The following is an 18,213-nucleotide window of genomic DNA, read 5'->3' on the forward strand; positions in this document are numbered from 1 at the left end:
TCAAGTGGGAAATGAGGTCGCGACCATGAATGGTTGGAAATCACCCGATGTGCAACCAGCTGGTGCAGTTTATAGTAGCCTAATATATGGAAGAATCAATATTATTGACAGAATTCACACATAAAATTTAACAGTCAAATGCATATAGTAAGTGCCCAACAAGTTACAGCGACTACCCTATGGTGGACCCAAGATCTGTGCTTTTTTGGGCGGAAGAGGGGGATATGTTTTTTCGGACCTGAATAAAACACATATACAAATAGTCCACCGACCTAACAGTATAGCAGGGCTGCCAAACACAATCCTGACAGACCAGACACGGCCCGCTCGATGATTTCATCCGGCCCGTGGAGGAATCTATTGCAGACCCTAGCAAGTAGCAATCATCAGAGCTCACCTTCCAGATGGCCCAATTCATGACCTATATGTTCCACTCCATTCCTGTATAGTGTATAGAGTCGATGGGCAATGCTTTGCTAGTGTGACGTCATATTGACAGTCAATGAGTTACACCTCATTTTAAAATCCGCTAGTGGGCGCTAAAGAGTGTCCGTATTTTGCATCACAGAAATATGGTAACCCTACGCTAGGTACCAGGGCTTTGGAGCAGCCGTAAATTTTAACTGCTCCAGCTCCGGCTCCGGAGCTTTCTTCTATCAGACATTAGCTCTGGCTTCAGCTCCGGAGCCGCATTGTTACCACTGGTCCGGCTCCAGCTCCGGCTCTGAAAATTATCGAATGGGTCTGTTTATATCAGGGGTGGCCAACCCGCGGGTCAAATGTGGCCCGCGAGAGGGTTTTGAGTGACCCGCGAGGTAATTTCCTACTATATTATCGAAATCCTGTTATATTATCGAAAATGAATTGCTCAGATTGTAAACTTGCAAGGCCAATCAAAAATTACAAGTCTGGCGATGCGACACTTGGGATGTTGATGACTAAAATATCAGTTCCGACGCATTGGCAGATCTAGGGTCGAGTCACATTTTTAGTAAATCGTCGTACATTACAATAAACTAAAATAGTAGTGAAATTTTTCTTCACGCTTCGCGTAATTAATCGACGCACGATTTCTTGCTTGGTAGCCTACCCCCTCATGAAAATGAAAAAAACGCCTAATTTACCCGTTTGAGTCCAACTGTATTCGCAATTACGGAAGAACGTCTTTCCGCGCTTGCGCTCGCAGAAAGATCGTCGACGATGAAACATAGGCACAAAATGATTGTCGCATATTACGGAAACCTTCGATATCGATGTGTCCAGACGCCGAATAGTCGTGTCCTTGCAAACTGAGCCCAGCGGGCGGTAAACAGTGGACCCAAAATATACTAAAGTAATAATGTTATTGACCTAGTTCATTTATAAACTTTGAAAATTTTACCCGCTTGGCGCGGCTGGTGGAATGCGCACTCGTTCGTCAATTGCATGTGCCCCTTTAGCCGAAAAAAGTTGGCCATCCCTGGTCTATATAGATTACTAATCTACCCATAGGTTAGTTATCTATAGTAATCTAGAGTCTGTTAGCCGTCAGTAACATCGGATGCAGCAACGAAGACATAGGTGCTACCGTGCCGGCCTGTGACGTCATAATGAATACTTGTCAATTGTCGATAACATCATAGTTGCTCTTGAACGCACTTTACTCCATGCCATTGCTGTGCAGAGCATTAGAGTTCAGGCCTGCTGTTAAATTATGTGAAAATAGCAGATATGGTTGTTGCATATATAATAGCATCTTATGAAATACGTCGGAGCCGGAGCTACTCCTCAAATAACGGCTCCAGCTCCGGCTCCTGCTGAATTTTATGTTGAGCTCCGGCTCGGGCTCCAGCTCCGGTGAAAATGCACGGCTCTGGGGCTCCGGCTCTGGGGCTCCGGCTCCTTGCTCCGCCTCCGGCTCCAAAGCCCTGCTAGCTACCATCAGAAATTGTGTTGAAAATGGACAGGGGCTACTAGAAATCTCATTTGAAGCACAAGGGGAACGATCGCTAAAAAGATTAAGAAGCAATGCTATTACTATGGCTCAATTATGATTATATTTATGTTTTTATTAATATGTTCCAATAACAATCGAAGGCAAAATCTTACGCTGATTTTATTTGACGTTGGCAATGACAATAACAATAGCCCATACTTATCACTTTCTCAAAACCAGGATTAGGCTACATCGCTCAAATGCTCTGATATCAGATCAATCTTCAGTAGATTTTAAACTATTCTACATAAAATGGTGGCACGTCAAAAGTCCATTAGCTACAATAATATAACCCGACAGTTTTACGATGTCATAATGTATCCTCTCGTATGATGTCCACAACTCATTAATAAGAAAAATCATGCCCGCCACTACAATTTTATTCAAATGTTTGAAAATGTGATTTTTTCCGTGTCAAGCGTGAATAATGGAATCGTAAATTACATTTCCACGATGGTTGTGGAATGCCTGTCTGCAAGGTCCCGTAAAATAAGGCCTAGTTGGAAATTATACATTGAATATCCCTATTATTGATGCTGCGGCCCGCGGCGTTATCAGAAACTAGGAAATGGCCTGCGAGCACAACTGAGTTTGAGACCTCTGCCCTAACTAATACTTAAACAAGCAAATGCACAAATGCAACTTTTGTAAAAATTATATGCTATTTTTTACGCTTTTAGTGCAACAAAAACTTGCCCTTTAATTAGAATATATGATTCTAAAAATTCCTCTTGCTCGATAAGTTCCCATTGGATTGCCAATTTGTTGATGGTTATTGTAAAAGTAAACGAACCCACCTTTTCCTGTTAAACCCACTCTCTTTAGAAGCCTTTCATCGTTTACTTTCTCTGAAAAAATGAATACAATGTCAAAAACATTACACTGTTCACGATTAATAGAATTTCGAAGTAGTCGCACCGAAATGCCGTACGAATTTACTCTATGTCACCATTGCTTTCAAGTCACATTGCTTCAGTCGAAGAATAAGGCAAATCTGGTCCAAGATTTGAACAATGAGCATGTATGTGCCTCGCTGTAAAAGTTCCACTTTAGGAAAAAATAGCATAAAGAAAACAAACTCTGTCCTAGTATATCGGCTTAAAAATGATATTTTGCAATTCACTAACGAATGCGAACAACGAATTTTATAGATTGACCCATTAGATTTGTGTATACCAGACCTGGGCGAAGTGCGGCCCGCGGGCCAAATGCGGCCCGCGAAGCTATTCTGTGCGGCCCGCGAAAGGTTGCTTGGAATTCAAAACATAAAACTTGCTTTTTGAATGATAAAAACCATAGGCTGTATCATCTGAACAGGACATTCCTTTGCTTTGAAGCCTATTCATTAATATGCCGCGATTACGCTGTCTACGTACCTGGAATGCGTAATCCAGATACAAAATAAAGGCAATGTGGCTAAGTGTGAGTAGCAATTAAAGTCACAAGAAATCACTCTTTCCATATAGTTTATTTCGAATCTTCTTTGTTACCATTGTAACATTACGCATTATACGGTATGCATTTTAAATTGTTACGTGATACGTTTACAAATCCCTAATTTCTTAAACAAGTCAATGAGTGTTCACGATCACCATGTGTCTCATCATATCTATCACCCATATGGATGAAAGGGCATGTCTAAAAATGAAGCCGAAACTGAAATTTAAACGTTTCGAGCACTAAGTATTTGTATACTGGAGTCAGGGGTAATCCCGTCATTTCAGTTTTTGCCGAGCATGTTGCCGAGATTTAGGATATTAATTAAAGTCGGTGTTATGACCAAAACACGAAACAGTCGTTTGGGGAGGCGAATTCCAGAAAAACTACAATATAGATAGATAGTCTTTTATTCGTCACATCAATAAATAAAGAAGTGTTCAAAACAAATTGCGTTATAAGTAGTAAGGGTTGAATCGTTATACGCCGGCCCTCAGGCTATTTAGAATGTAAACTCTCTCATAATATAATTTGCGTCGGACTATGCCCGGTTTATGATGTCATCACAGAGGAATTAGGCGACTGCAGTAGGTTATAGGTTCGACTCCGACTTATTCTATTATGTGTATTTTCCTGGATATTCTACTATGTATATTTGTATTAGTGAAATGCGTCTTGATAATATTAGTGCGTTAACTTTCGAGAAATAATTTTTGTATATTTCGGACTATGTATGTTCGCAAAGACTGTAATTAATTAATATAAAATGGGATTTCGCCTATTCCTACTTCCAAACTTTTATTTTACACTCGCGGTTTTATTGTTAGATATTAAAATTATACGTACATTTCGCACGATCAACTACGCATGATTTTATGTGAATTTCATCGATAGTGTCCGAGTTCTATGTGACATAAGTACAATTCCAACATCGGTATTTGCAATAAAGCCGAAAAATTAGAGTCGCACCTTTTCGCAATTTATGCACTTATTCGCGCAGACTTTGCCGCATTTGCTGTATCTGAAGTAGAGTTTCAGCGTCGTTATTCGCTATAAGCCGAGAAATGCACCTTCGCGCAATTTATATAGCCAAACGCATTAACTTTACTGCATCTGAAGTAGAATTTCAGCGTCGTTATTTGTTATAAGCCGAGAAATTTACCTTCGCGCAATTTTTACAGGCGGTCTCACACACTTTGCTGCGTCTGAAGTAAAATTTCAGCGTCGTTGTTTGCTATAAGCCGGGAAATTAGAGTCGCTGCTTCGCACCATTTTACAGGCAGTCTCACACACTTTGCTGCATCTGAGATTCATACTAATACATGCATAATTTTTGCATGACGAGAATACGGGTAATACGGTCAATAAACGCCGGAGGCGACTCATTTAAACCTTGTTGCTAGATAATACCGCTTTCAGCTTCAACAAAGTTGCCCTGCAACAAAAAATAGAAGCCCTAATGATCATGCAGAGGAAAGTTCAATTATACATCGAATTATTCGAATAGACTATCTACATTGTGTAGGTATGAAGTGAATTAGAACGGAGTTTACGCAAAAGTCGCTATTGATCATAGACCAAGCTTGCTTTCAGAGCCGGAAACTAAATGCATATGAAAATTTACCTAGGTTTTCCCCACACGCATCAAATGTAGGCCTACTCAAGTGTTTATGAGGTGGCGAATAGTTCGAAGGCTGTTGTCATGCAAGGACGTCACATAGAATTGTGGAGTTTTCTGTAAACTATAATCCAGTGATCTATTTTCAATCACTATATTTTTCATTAATCTGAACTAAGTACTGTTAGTAGGCAAACCCTAGGAAAGTATCCTCTGATAAAAGCAGGAGTAATTTGTTATCCGTGAAATAAATAGATGGTGCGCAATATGAGCGGTGCTGCGATGACTGACAAATACTTTGAATTAATGTATAGAAGTAGCGATTTCGAACTATGTAAAAAGTTAGTCCAGCTCACGCATTTTCCAGCTCTGCGATAATTTTGATCACTATGTTTTGATAATGACTTGCTTCCGAGAAAGAAATAACATTCATTATACGTTAGATGATACTTTTCCTTGATATTCTATCATGTATATTTAGGACTAATGCGACATCACTATGTGTACGACAGGTCTGATTCGAACACACTAATTTGGCGTATCACACCACAAACTGCGCAAGCCTTCAAAGTTGATAAGTAAACAAGTATTTGCATTCCATCAGAATACTAAAGTAGCTTTTCGCGTATATGTACCTAATACTAAAGTGTTTATGATTTCAGATTGCTTCAACTTCATGACATTTTCAGTATTAACAGAAATATAGACCTAGAATACTAACTTTTATTCGTAAATAGCTACTTCTACCTCAATTTAATGGATTTATCTGAGATCACTGCTTTACTTAATCTCTCCAAAATGTGCATTATACAGGTACGTCACCCTCGAAACCCTCTGGCTATAACTATCTGGCAGTATAATTGCAGCAAATACTCGGGTATTAATTTTGAAGTAACTTAGGTATCTAAATGAGCTCTGAGTCGCTGTTATCTCGCATCTGACCACGGATTTAACACCAGTATTACCTTCGCTCACTGATGAAAAAGATGACAGTTATTAAAGAAAGCAGATTTGTATGAAAACTCGTTAAATAGAAGTAAAAGTAGCCTAGAAACATAACTACTTACTGAAAAATCGTTACGTAGAAGTGGGGTTAGTCTACGAACATAACCACTTACTTACTTTGAAATCTCAACTTGTACTTGTAGTCGTACTTTACCTTTACACGGCGTTTTTGTATAATGGATACTAATTTTATTAAAAATAAACAAAAAGCGCGAAAAATTACATTTTATCCCGGAACGCATCAAGAAAAATCGAAGTAGATAGAAAACTACACTATTCCGATGCCCTGAAGACTCTTACACTCTGGATTTTGTGCAGTATATACTAATTTTACATTGCGGAGTATTCCATAAACGTTAATCCAGTGATCCTCCATCTATTTGCAATCACGATCCTCTTATTTGTCTAGGCTTCGAACCCCACATCCAGTACGTTTTCTGGGGATTAATATTTTCAGAGTCAAGTATAGCGTATCGAGACTTCATGAAACTTACTTGGAAATAGCTACTTCTACCCTAATTTAAAAAGTTTCTCAGATGTCGTTACAATGGAACTGGGTTGAGCGAGCGGTTAAGGCGTTGGACTTAAGTTTCAATGAACAGGTTTTCACGTGGGTTCGAACCCCACACCCAGTACGTTTTAAGGGGATTAATATTTTTAGATTCAAATATAGCGTATCGAGTACTTTTTCTCAACTGTAATAAAAACTTTTAGACTCCGGATTTTGTGTTATATATACTAATTTACAATACCGCATTTGTAATTCGTGCAAGTACAGGAATATCATAGTTCTTGTAACAAAGTTGTCTGCGCACAATAATTATATGTTATTCATAAGTCCTACACATTCATGATTTCGTCCTAGTTTGAGTTTTAGAAAATATTATACCGACATCGCGACATCTTTCAAAAACAAAACCATGATCAATGCTTGAGAGATCATTTTTGCTATTTGTCATTGACATAAGTCATTCTGGAGTGCGAAAACGCATTGTACGATATAGATGAAACTTGAGCAAATCCTAGGATCCTCATTTTCAAAGTAGCTTAGATCTCGAAATAAGCTCTGACTCGCTATTCTCCTCAAACCATGGAATTATCACGAGTATCAGCACCTTCGATCACTGAAGAAAAGGATGAAATTATATCCGAAGCATATTCCTTGACCAGGAATTTTATCATGTACGAACTCGATGGCTCATGCGTTAAGGTAAATACGAAAGCAGAGAAAACCTTAGGTCGAGTTAGGGATGAAATGTTCGAGCGACATCGAGCAGTCCTAAACGCAGTCTCCAAACGTCTCCGCTATAGTGATGTTGAAGTCAATAAAAAATATAAAGAATATTTACCCGATGAGCGAATGTTCCTGATGATAGCTGAGGAAATTTTCAAAGATACCAAAGAAAATTGAGAGAGGATTGTCTCCCTTTTTGTGCTCGGTAGCATTCTTGCTCGCAAGAACGAGAATAAACATCACGGGGAGCATATAGAAGCTATCATACAGACAGTTGGGAATTACATTGCTAGCAAAAGACGAAAGTGGATAGTGCGAGATGGAGGATGGGTGGGTGATTTACATGCCTAGCTTAGGATTTACAAATCATCTTTAGCATGAGATATATAGTGTATCTGCTCTCCAGAGCCCACATCACCTCTCGATGATGAAATTCAGCTTTACCTTCTAATTCGGTTCCCAATTTATATTCTACGACACGATAACTTTCCTCCGTATGATCGTTAAGGCTTCTATTTTTATTGCAGGACGGCTTTGTAGAATTCTTTGATAATACCGCTTTCGACTACAATAAAGTTTGGAAGGGACTCGTGTTTGTCGGAATCGGACTGACATCTATTGCAATAGCATTATCAAGATAATGGATGTTCGCATGTTTTATCTCATGTAATATTTTAAGAATATAAATCTTCATCGTTTCATCGCGGTCATTTTTCTGTAGGATGTATACAGTTTTTCTGAGAATACTCGAAAGATTGCCCCATAAGAAAACCTTCTTTATACTTTTAATTTTTCAAATTTCTACAGCTACGTAAGGGAATTGTTAGGGTTACCCAGAATACGCTGCAGGTCAAATTTGATTCGAATACGAGCAGTATTGTGACAGAGATTTACGATAATGTAAAATAACCTACCTTATACGACATCAAATTTCGTCTTCTCTCCAAGTGGAAATATCAAGTTCTATAATATTGTTTATACCGAACAAATATAAAATTGCCTATGCTGTTGCTTTGCAAGAATACTTCGATCAGTAACCAATTTCTGGTGGATTCCAAATCGATATAGATAGAAATGCGGCATACTTTACGCTCCAATTCGCTTCCCACACATTCCATATAATTACTAACAGAACCATTGAGTACCAGCTTTGAAATTTTCCGTAGTACTAGATGGCATGTATACAATTTCATGACATCCGACAGTACGACGGAGACTATCAAAATATCGAAAGGACCTAGAGTACTAACGTTTTACTTACTCGGAAATGACTACTTCTACCTTATTTTAAAGGATTCCTCGCTCGGAGCGAAATTTTATGTGGTTTTGGATACTATCCAAGATGTAGGCTCACTTTGATGGGTACTTCGTAAAACTCGAATATTGCGCAGTGAGAGTTCTCAAATTCTCGAAGTATTTTTGTTATTTTTATTGCGAAAAGTCATTCTGCAGCGCGAAAATGCGTCGTAGGATATAGATGAAACTAGCCCCACTCATCAAGACCACTAAAAAATTGTACATTTCAACATTTAGTTGCAGTAAATTACTAGTAAAGTACAAGAAGGTATGATTTCCGAGTGAGTTAAAAAGTAAGTATTGAAGGGATAGTTTACCTGAAAACCGAAAACTCTGAAATAGAAGTAGATGCAGTGTTAATAGTTAATCACTTGATTAAGTATAGTGCAAGCAGATAAAACCTATACTTGAGTATTACAAAATGCACGAGTAATTCGCTATCAACTCCCTCCACGTAAAAAGTGACTACGGTTTAAGACTACTTTTACCGATACTCGACAGTTTCAGTTTTAGATAAAATTCGGAAACCAAGTAATTTCATAAACATAAGCTAATTAAATGAATTTAACCGAATGTACTATGCCGCGCTGATAAGATTAATTATAATCTACTTATCATGTTACAGTGATTTTTCTAGCGGAGAAAATCTTTAAAATGTAGTAAGCAGGCCAATATGAAGATATTCGTTGAGCTGAATAAACATAAAAAAATACTTTAGACTACTTTATGGGTACTTGACAGTTTCAGTTTTAGATAAAAAAAATTCTCTTTCGCCTGTAATTACAACTCCTCGCTATCTAAACATGTTTAGAATATATTATTTGCGATGATACGAGCTCGTAAAATACTCATGTAGCTTTTCGTAGGATATATATGAAACTGACACCACTCACCAAGACCACATGGCCCACTGAAAAAAGTATCATTTCAACATTTTAGTAGCAGTAAAGTCCTGCTAAAGTACAAGAAGTGATGATTTCCGAGTGAGTTAAAAAGTAAGTATTGAAGGTATAGTTTGCTCGAAAACCGAAAAACTCTGAAATAGAAGTAGATGCAGTGTAAATAGTTAATCACTTCATTAACTATAGCGCAAGCAGGCCAGACCTATACTTGAGTACTCCAAAATGTACAAGTAATTCGCTATGTACTCCCTCCACGTAAAAAGTGACTAGGTTTTAGAGTACTTTATCGGTACTTGACAGTTTCAGTTTTAGATAAAATTTGGTAAGACTTTAAATTTTAAAGTAGTTTGAGCTTACGTTTGTATCACCTTAACAAGTAACATTATCGGACATGAAAATGATATTATCACCTAATACATAAGTTAACACGCGTCAATGTGCTTCGGAATTCACGAGAAATTGCTTATTAAGAGAAGTATATTCTTGTATACACAATAGTGGAGAGAATCTTTAAAATGTAGTAAGCAGGCCGATGGGTATTCGTTGAGTTGTATAAGCATAAAAAACATTCCCGCGCGCTCCTAAACCTAACTTTTCTTAACCCTACCACCTAATACTAAGACGCGCGCAGGAATGTTTTTTATGCTTATACAACTCAAAGAATACCCATCGGCCTGCTTACTACATTTTAAAGATTCTCTCCACTATTGTGTATACAAGAATATACTTCTCTTAATAAGCAATTTCTCGTGAATTCCGAAGCACATTGACGCGTGTTAACTTATGTATTAGGTGATAATATCATTTTCATGTCTGATAATGTTACTTGTTAAGGTGATACAAACGTAAGCTCAAACTACTTTAAAATTTAAAGTCTTACCAAATTTTATCTAAAACTGAAACTGTCAAGTACCGATAAAGTACTCTAAAACCTAGTCACTTTTTACGTTGAGGGAGTACATAGCGAAGTACTTGTACATTTTGGAGTACTCAAGTATAGGTCTGGCCTGCTTGCGCTATAGTGAATGAAGTGATTAACTATTTACACTGCATCTACTTCTATTTCAGAGTTTTTCGGTTTTCGAACAAACTATACCTTCAATACTTACTTTTTAACTCACTCGGAAATCATCACTTCTTGTACTTTAGCAGAACTTTACTGCTACTAAAATGTTGAAATGTTACTTTTTTCAGTGGGCCAGTGGTCTTGGTGAGTGGTGTCAGTTTCATATATATCCTACGAAAAGCTACATGAGTACTTTACGGGCTCGTATCATCGAAAATAATATATTCTAAACATGTTTAGATAGCGAGGAGTTGTAATTACAGGCGAAGGAGAAATTTTTTTATCTAAAACTGAAACTGTCAAGTACCCATAAAGTAGTCTACAGTATTTTTTATGTTTATTCAGCTCAACGAATATCTTCATATTGGCCTGCTTACTACATTTTAAAGATTTTCTCCGCTAGAAAAATCACTGTAACATGATAAGTAGATTATAATTAATCTTATCAGCGCGGCATAGTACATTCGGGTAAATTCATTTAATTAGTTTATGTTTATGAAATTACTTGGTTTCCGAATTTTATCTAAAACTGAAACTGTCGAGTATCGGTAAAAGTAGTCTTAAACCGTAGTTACTTTTTACGTGGAGGGAGTTGATAGCGAATTACTCGTGCATTTTGTAATACTCAAGTATAGGTTTTATCTGCTTGCACTATACTTAATCAAGTGATTAACTATTAACACTGCATCTACTTCTATTTCAGAGTTTTCGGTTTTCAGGTAAACTATCCCTTCAATACTTACTTTTTAACTCACTCGGAAATCATACCTTCTTGTACTTTACTAGTAATTTACTGCTACTAAATGTTGAAATGTACTGTTTTTAGTGGTCTTGATGAGTGGGGCTAGTTTCATCTATATCCTACGACGCATTTTCGCGCTGCAGAATGACTTTTCGCAATAAAAATAACAAAAATACTTCGAGAATTTGAGAACTCTCACTGCGCAATATTCGAGTTTTACAAAGTACCCATCAAAGTGAGCCTACATCTTGGATAGTATCCAAAACCACATAAAATTTCGCTCCGAGCGAGGAATCCTTTAAAATAAGGTAGAAGTAGTCATTTCCGAGTAAGTAAAACGTTAGTACTCTAGGTCCTTTCGATATTTTGATAGTCTCCGTCGTACTGTCGGATGTCATGAAATTGTATACATGCCATCTAGTACTACGGAAAATTTCAAGGCTGGTACTCAATGGTTCTGTTAGTAATTATATGGAATGTGTGGGAAGCGAATTGGAGCGTAAAGTATGCCGCATTTCTATCTATATCGATTTGGAATCCACCAGAAATTGGTTACTGATCGAAGTATTCTTGCAAAGCAACAGCATAGGCAATTTTATATTTGTTCGGTATAAACAATATTATAGAACTTGATATTTCCACTTGGAGAGAAGACGAAATTTGATGTCGTATAAGGTAGGTTATTTTACATTATCGTAAATCTCTGTCACAATACTGCTCGTATTCGAATCAAATTTGACCTGCAGCGTATTCTGGGTAACCCTATCAATTCCCTTACGTAGCTGTAGAAATTTGAAAAATTAAAAGTATAAAGAAGGTTTTCTTATGGGGCAATCTTTCGAGTATTCTCAGAAAAACTGTATACATCCTACAGAAAAATGACCGCGATGAAACGATGAAGATTTATATTCTTAAAATATTACATGAGATAAAACATGCGAACATCCATTATCTTGATAATGCTATTGCAATAGATGTCAGTCCGATTCCGACAAACACGAGTCCCTTCCAAACTTTATTGTAGTCGAAAGCGGTATTATCAAAGAATTCTACAAAGCCGTCCTGCAATAAAAATAGAAGCCTTAACGATCATACGGAGGAAAGTTATCGTGTCGTAGAATATAAATTGGGAACCGAATTAGAAGGTAAAGCTGAATTTCATCATCGAGAGGTGATGTGGGCTCTGGAGAGCAGATACACTATATATCTCATGCTAAAGATGATTTGTAAATCCTAAGCTAGGCATGTAAATCACCCACCCATCCTCCATCTCGCACTATCCACTTTCGTCTTTTGCTAGCAATGTAATTCCCAACTGTCTGTATGATAGCTTCTATATGCTCCCCGTGATGTTTATTCTCGTTCTTGCGAGCAAGAATGCTACTGAGCACAAAAAGGGAGACAATCCTCCCTCAATTTTCTTTGGTATCTTTGAAAATTTCCTCAGCTATCATCAGGAACATTCGCTCATCGGGTAAATATTCTTTATATTTTTCATTGACTTCAACATCACTATAGCGGAGACGTTTGGAGACTGCGTTTAGGACTGCTCGATGTCGCTCGAACATTTCATCCCTAACTCGACGTAAGGTTTTCTCTGCTTTCGTATTTACCTTAACGCATGAGCCATCGAGTTCGTACATGATAAAATTCCTGGTCAAGGAATATGCTTCGGATATAATTTCATCCTTTTCTTCAGTGATCGAAGGTGCTGATACTCGTGATAATTCCATGGTTTGAGGAGAATAGCGAGTCAGAGCTTATTTCGAGATCTAAGCTACTTTGAAAATGAGGATCCTAGGATTTGCTCAAGTTTCATCTATATCGTACAATGCGTTTTCGCACTCCTGAATGACTTATGTCAATGACAAATAGCAAAAATGATCTCTCAAGCATTGATCATGGTTTTGTTTTTGAAAGATGTCGCGATGTCGGTATAATATTTTCTAAAACTCAAACTAGGACGAAATCATGAATGTGTAGGACTTATGAATAACATATAATTATTGTGCGCAGACAACTTTGTTACAAGAACTATGATATTCCTGTACTTGCACGAATTACAAATGCGGTATTGTAAATTAGTATATATAACACAAAATCCGGAGTCTAAAAGTTTTTATTACAGTTGAGAAAAAGTACTCGATACGCTATATTTGAATCTAAAAATATTAATCCCCTTAAAACGTACTGGGTGTGGGGTTCGAACCCACGTGAAAACCTGTTCATTGAAACTTAAGTCCAACGCCTTAACCGCTCGCTCAACCCAGTTCCATTGTAACGATATCTGAGAAACTTTTTAAATTAGGGTAGAAGTAGCTATTTCCAAGTAAGTTTCATGAAGTCTCGATACGCTATACTTGACTCTGAAAATATTAATCCCCAGAAAACGTACTGGATGTGGGGTTCGAAGCCTAGACAAATAAGAGGATCGTGATTGAAAATAGATGGAGGATCACTGGATTAACGTTTATGGAATACTCCGCAATGTAAAATTAGTATATACTGCACAAAATCCAGAGTGTAAGAGTCTTCAGGGCATCGGAATAGTGTAGTTTTCTATCTACTTCGATTTTTCTTGATGCGTTCCGGGATAAAATGTAATTTTTCGCGCTTTTTGTTTATTTTTAATAAAATTAGTATCCATTATACAAAAACGCCGTGTAAAGGTAAAGTACGACTACAATTACAAGTTGAGATTTCAAAGTAAGTAAGTGGTTATGTTCGTAGACTAACCCCACTTCTACGTAACGATTTTTCAGTAAGTAGTTATGTTTCTAGGCTACTTTTACTTCTATTTAACGAGTTTTCATACAAATCTGCTTTCTTTAATAACTGTCATCTTTTTCATCAGTGAGCGAAGGTAATACTGGTGTTAAATCCGTGGTCAGATGCGAGATAACAGCGACTCAGAGCTCATTTAGATACCTAAGTTACTTCAAAATTAATACCCGAGTATTTGCTGCAATTATACTGCCAGATAGTTATAGCCAGAGGGTTTCGAGGGTGACGTACCTGTATAATGCACATTTTGGAGAGATTAAGTAAAGCAATGATCTCAGATAAATCCATTAAATTGAGGTAGAAGTAGCTATTTACGAATAAAAGTTAGTATTCTAGGTCTATATTTCTGTTAATACTGAAAATGTCATGAAGTTGAAGCAATCTGAAATCATAAACACTTTAGTATTAGGTACATATACGCGAAAAGCTACTTTAGTATTCTGATGGAGTGCAAATACTTGTTTACTTATCAACTTTGAAGGCTTGCGCAGTTTGTGGTGTGATACGCAAAATTAGTGTGTTCGAATCAGACCTGTCGTACACATAGTGATGTCGCATTAGTCCTAAATATACATGATAGAATATCAAGGAAAAGTATCATCTAACGTATAATGAATGTTATTTCTTTCTCGGAAGCAAGTCATTATCAAAACATAGTGATCAAAATTATCGCAGAGCTGGAAAATGCGTGAGCTGGACTAACTTTTTACATAGTTCGAAATCGCTACTTCTATACATTAATTCAAAGTATTTGTCAGTCATCGCAGCACCGCTCATATTGCGCACCATCTATTTATTTCACGGATAACAAATTACTCCTGCTTTTATCAGAGGATACTTTCCTAGGGTTTGCCTACTAACAGTACTTAGTTCAGATTAATGAAAAATATAGTGATTGAAAATAGATCACTGGATTATAGTTTACAGAAAACTCCACAATTCTATGTGACGTCCTTGCATGACAACAGCCTTCGAACTATTCGCCACCTCATAAACACTTGAGTAGGCCTACATTTGATGCGTGTGGGGAAAACCTAGGTAAATTTTCATATGCATTTAGTTTCCGGCTCTGAAAGCAAGCTTGGTCTATGATCAATAGCGACTTTTGCGTAAACTCCGTTCTAATTCACTTCATACCTACACAATGTAGATAGTCTATTCGAATAATTCGATGTATAATTGAACTTTCCTCTGCATGATCATTAGGGCTTCTATTTTTTGTTGCAGGGCAACTTTGTTGAAGCTGAAAGCGGTATTATCTAGCAACAAGGTTTAAATGAGTCGCCTCCGGCGTTTATTGACCGTATTACCCGTATTCTCGTCATGCAAAAATTATGCATGTATTAGTATGAATCTCAGATGCAGCAAAGTGTGTGAGACTGCCTGTAAAATGGTGCGAAGCAGCGACTCTAATTTCCCGGCTTATAGCAAACAACGACGCTGAAATTTTACTTCAGACGCAGCAAAGTGTGTGAGACCGCCTGTAAAAATTGCGCGAAGGTAAATGTCTCGGCTTATAACAAATAACGACGCTGAAATTCTACTTCAGATGCAGTAAAGTTAATGCGTTTGGCTATATAAATTGCGCGAAGGTGCATTTCTCGGCTTATAGCGAATAACGACGCTGAAACTCTACTTCAGATACAGCAAATGCGGCAAAGTCTGCGCGAATAAGTGCATAAATTGCGAAAAGGTGCGACTCTAATTTTTCGGCTTTATTGCAAATACCGATGTTGGAATTGTACTTATGTCACATAGAACTCGGACACTATCGATGAAATTCACATAAAATCATGCGTAGTTGATCGTGCGAAATGTACGTATAATTTTAATATCTAACAATAAAACCGCGAGTGTAAAATAAAAGTTTGGAAGTAGGAATAGGCGAAATCCCATTTTATATTAATTAATTACAGTCTTTGCGAACATACATAGTCCGAAATATACAAAAATTATTTCTCGAAAGTTAACGCACTAATATTATCAAGACGCATTTCACTAATACAAATATACATAGTAGAATATCCAGGAAAATACACATAATAGAATAAGTCGGAGTCGAACCTATAACCTACTGCAGTCGCCTAATTCCTCTGTGATGACATCATAAACCGGGCATAGTCCGACGCAAATTATATTATGAGAGAGTTTACATTCTAAATAGCCTGAGGGCCAGCGTATAACGATTCAACCCTTACTACTGTTACAGACTGGGAGACGACGAGGGGCCGTTAGGCCTTCAGAGCTTCGCTTAACATCAAAGCTATGTAAGCTGCACACTGCTCGGAATGCGGCGACCAAGACAATAAGCTTTGTACTATAGCATATGTATTTCAGCGCAGTGGTTCTCGAACAGGGGGGCATGAAGGCATCTGATGAAATAATTTTTCGCGCTCCGCGCGATTTACCCCCAGCTCATAGTTGTTGCTCTGTGCATTGTCCGACTTTGATATTTCAGAATTATCCAATCAACAGCCTTCCATGCCACCAAACTAGCCGTTGGGATTGCTAGCATTCTGGTTGCACTTTGTAATATTTTGTGATGACATGATAAGGGAGGGGGGGGCGTGAAATATTTCACTATCATAAAAGGAGGCATGCTTAAAAAAGTTTGAGAACCACTGTTTAAGAGTCTTAATAGAAGAACGCGGATAGGGGTTTAAGGAGATTTAAAAGATATATCATTTTAACATTGTTTCGAATCATGACGGTAAATAGATATTTTTTAATTTACCGTCAGTTTTTCATTACCTAACATCAACAACGTCATTGAGCAGCATTTATTAACAAGATTAAAATACGCTGATAATATCGTTAAAATTTTTCATTCGGCCCGCCAACGTATTTTCAACTTCTCATTTGGCCCGCGGACAAAAACAATTGCCCACCCCTGGTGTATACCGACAGAATTCATCAATTTTATGGATCAAACTATTATTTTTATAGTTAAATCCCCTGTCAAGAATTAAAAGAAACTCGTTTGATCTATAACGGGACGTCACTATAGTTATGGGCATCTTCTACTTTCCAGTCTACTCACTTAATTTAATAACTCCGATGATTGTGCCGCCCGCCAACGATACAATCCCACCGACAATTCCAACGATAACGAGGACCGACGTCACAGCAGGCATACTGACATTTATAGTTAAGTATACGGTAACTTCTGTAAAACAAATCCTTTAACGAAATTATAGCCGGCTCCTCACTTCGTAGAAGACAATAGGTGCATTATTGTCATGGATTAACTCTTGTGGCGCTCACCATCTATCATGGTCATGTACCCCACGACAATGACTGGCGTAATAATCCATCTGATTACCATTTGGAATCGGGAAAAGAGGACACTTTGTCAAAATAAGGTCAACTTTCCGGCTCACCTCCAGAAATACCACACTTTACGTTGGTTGACTAAAAAGAAAGAAGGTCGTCACTTTCGTTTGAACCACGAATTTCCTATTTTGCGTCATTCATGCCCATTTTCTCCCAAATCTACCAACTATCTTAGCTCTAAAAGCTGTAAAGGAGGACGAATTGCCAAAAAGCAGGACATTTATGCGTCCTCGGTAGACATTTTCAAAAACCTGAAAAAGGAGGACAAATCCTCCTAAATGAGGACGTATGGTAACCCTAGTATACAGTATACAGCTAGGTTACAAAGATTTAAGGAATTCAATGAGAATTCGCTAGTTGAAAAAGAGAGAGCAATTACTGAGAAAAATGGTCTCCATAAGTAGTGTTATGAAGCAATTTTGGTACCGTCCAATCAGAGATCGCCACGTCATCCTAATTGCCACGCCTACAAGACGCCCATTGTCACGTCACAATAATTGCCACGCCTATATCAGGTCAATTGCCACGCCGAGATATTCTAATGTTTTGTGAATTTCAATATTGATTTTCCATGTGTATTTAGCAATCTGTATTGAATAACTTGCTTCCATGAAAAAAATAACATTCATTATACGTTAGATGATTAAATTCCGAGTCTATATAATAACTTGCTTTCGAAAAATAAATATAATTCAGATTATACATAAGTTTCGAAAATATAAATAAATTCGAAAACTGTGATAATTATGCAAGGCTATATTCTCCGGATAATATTATTATGTGTATTTGGGACTTTGTATTTTCACGGATAATATGAGCAA

The 18,213-nt window shown here is 37.5% G+C and overlaps 1 protein-coding gene across 1 annotated transcript in view; it reads right to left on the minus strand.

Moving 5' to 3' along the window:
• LOC145435885 (cyclin-dependent kinase 2-like) overlaps window positions 1-17,251 on the minus strand; it is a 41,166-nt gene extending 23,915 nt beyond the window's left edge. Inside the window, exons 1-2 of the mRNA XM_080313148.1 lie at window positions 17,100-17,251; window positions 2,773-2,823 (exon numbers count right to left, since the gene is read on the minus strand). Of these exons, the coding sequence (XP_080169274.1) occupies window positions 2,773-2,823; window positions 17,100-17,193 (145 nt within the window). The 5' untranslated portion in view covers window positions 17,194-17,251. The remainder of the gene's footprint in view (window positions 1-2,772; window positions 2,824-17,099) is intronic.
• Window positions 17,252-18,213: the final 962 nt, after the last annotated feature.

The sequence above is a fragment of the Botryllus schlosseri genome, chromosome 3 (assembly GCF_051294905.1).
Source record: "Botryllus schlosseri isolate E-star chromosome 3, Bs_hap1, whole genome shotgun sequence".
NCBI classification, from domain to species: Eukaryota; Metazoa; Chordata; class Ascidiacea; order Stolidobranchia; family Styelidae; genus Botryllus; species Botryllus schlosseri.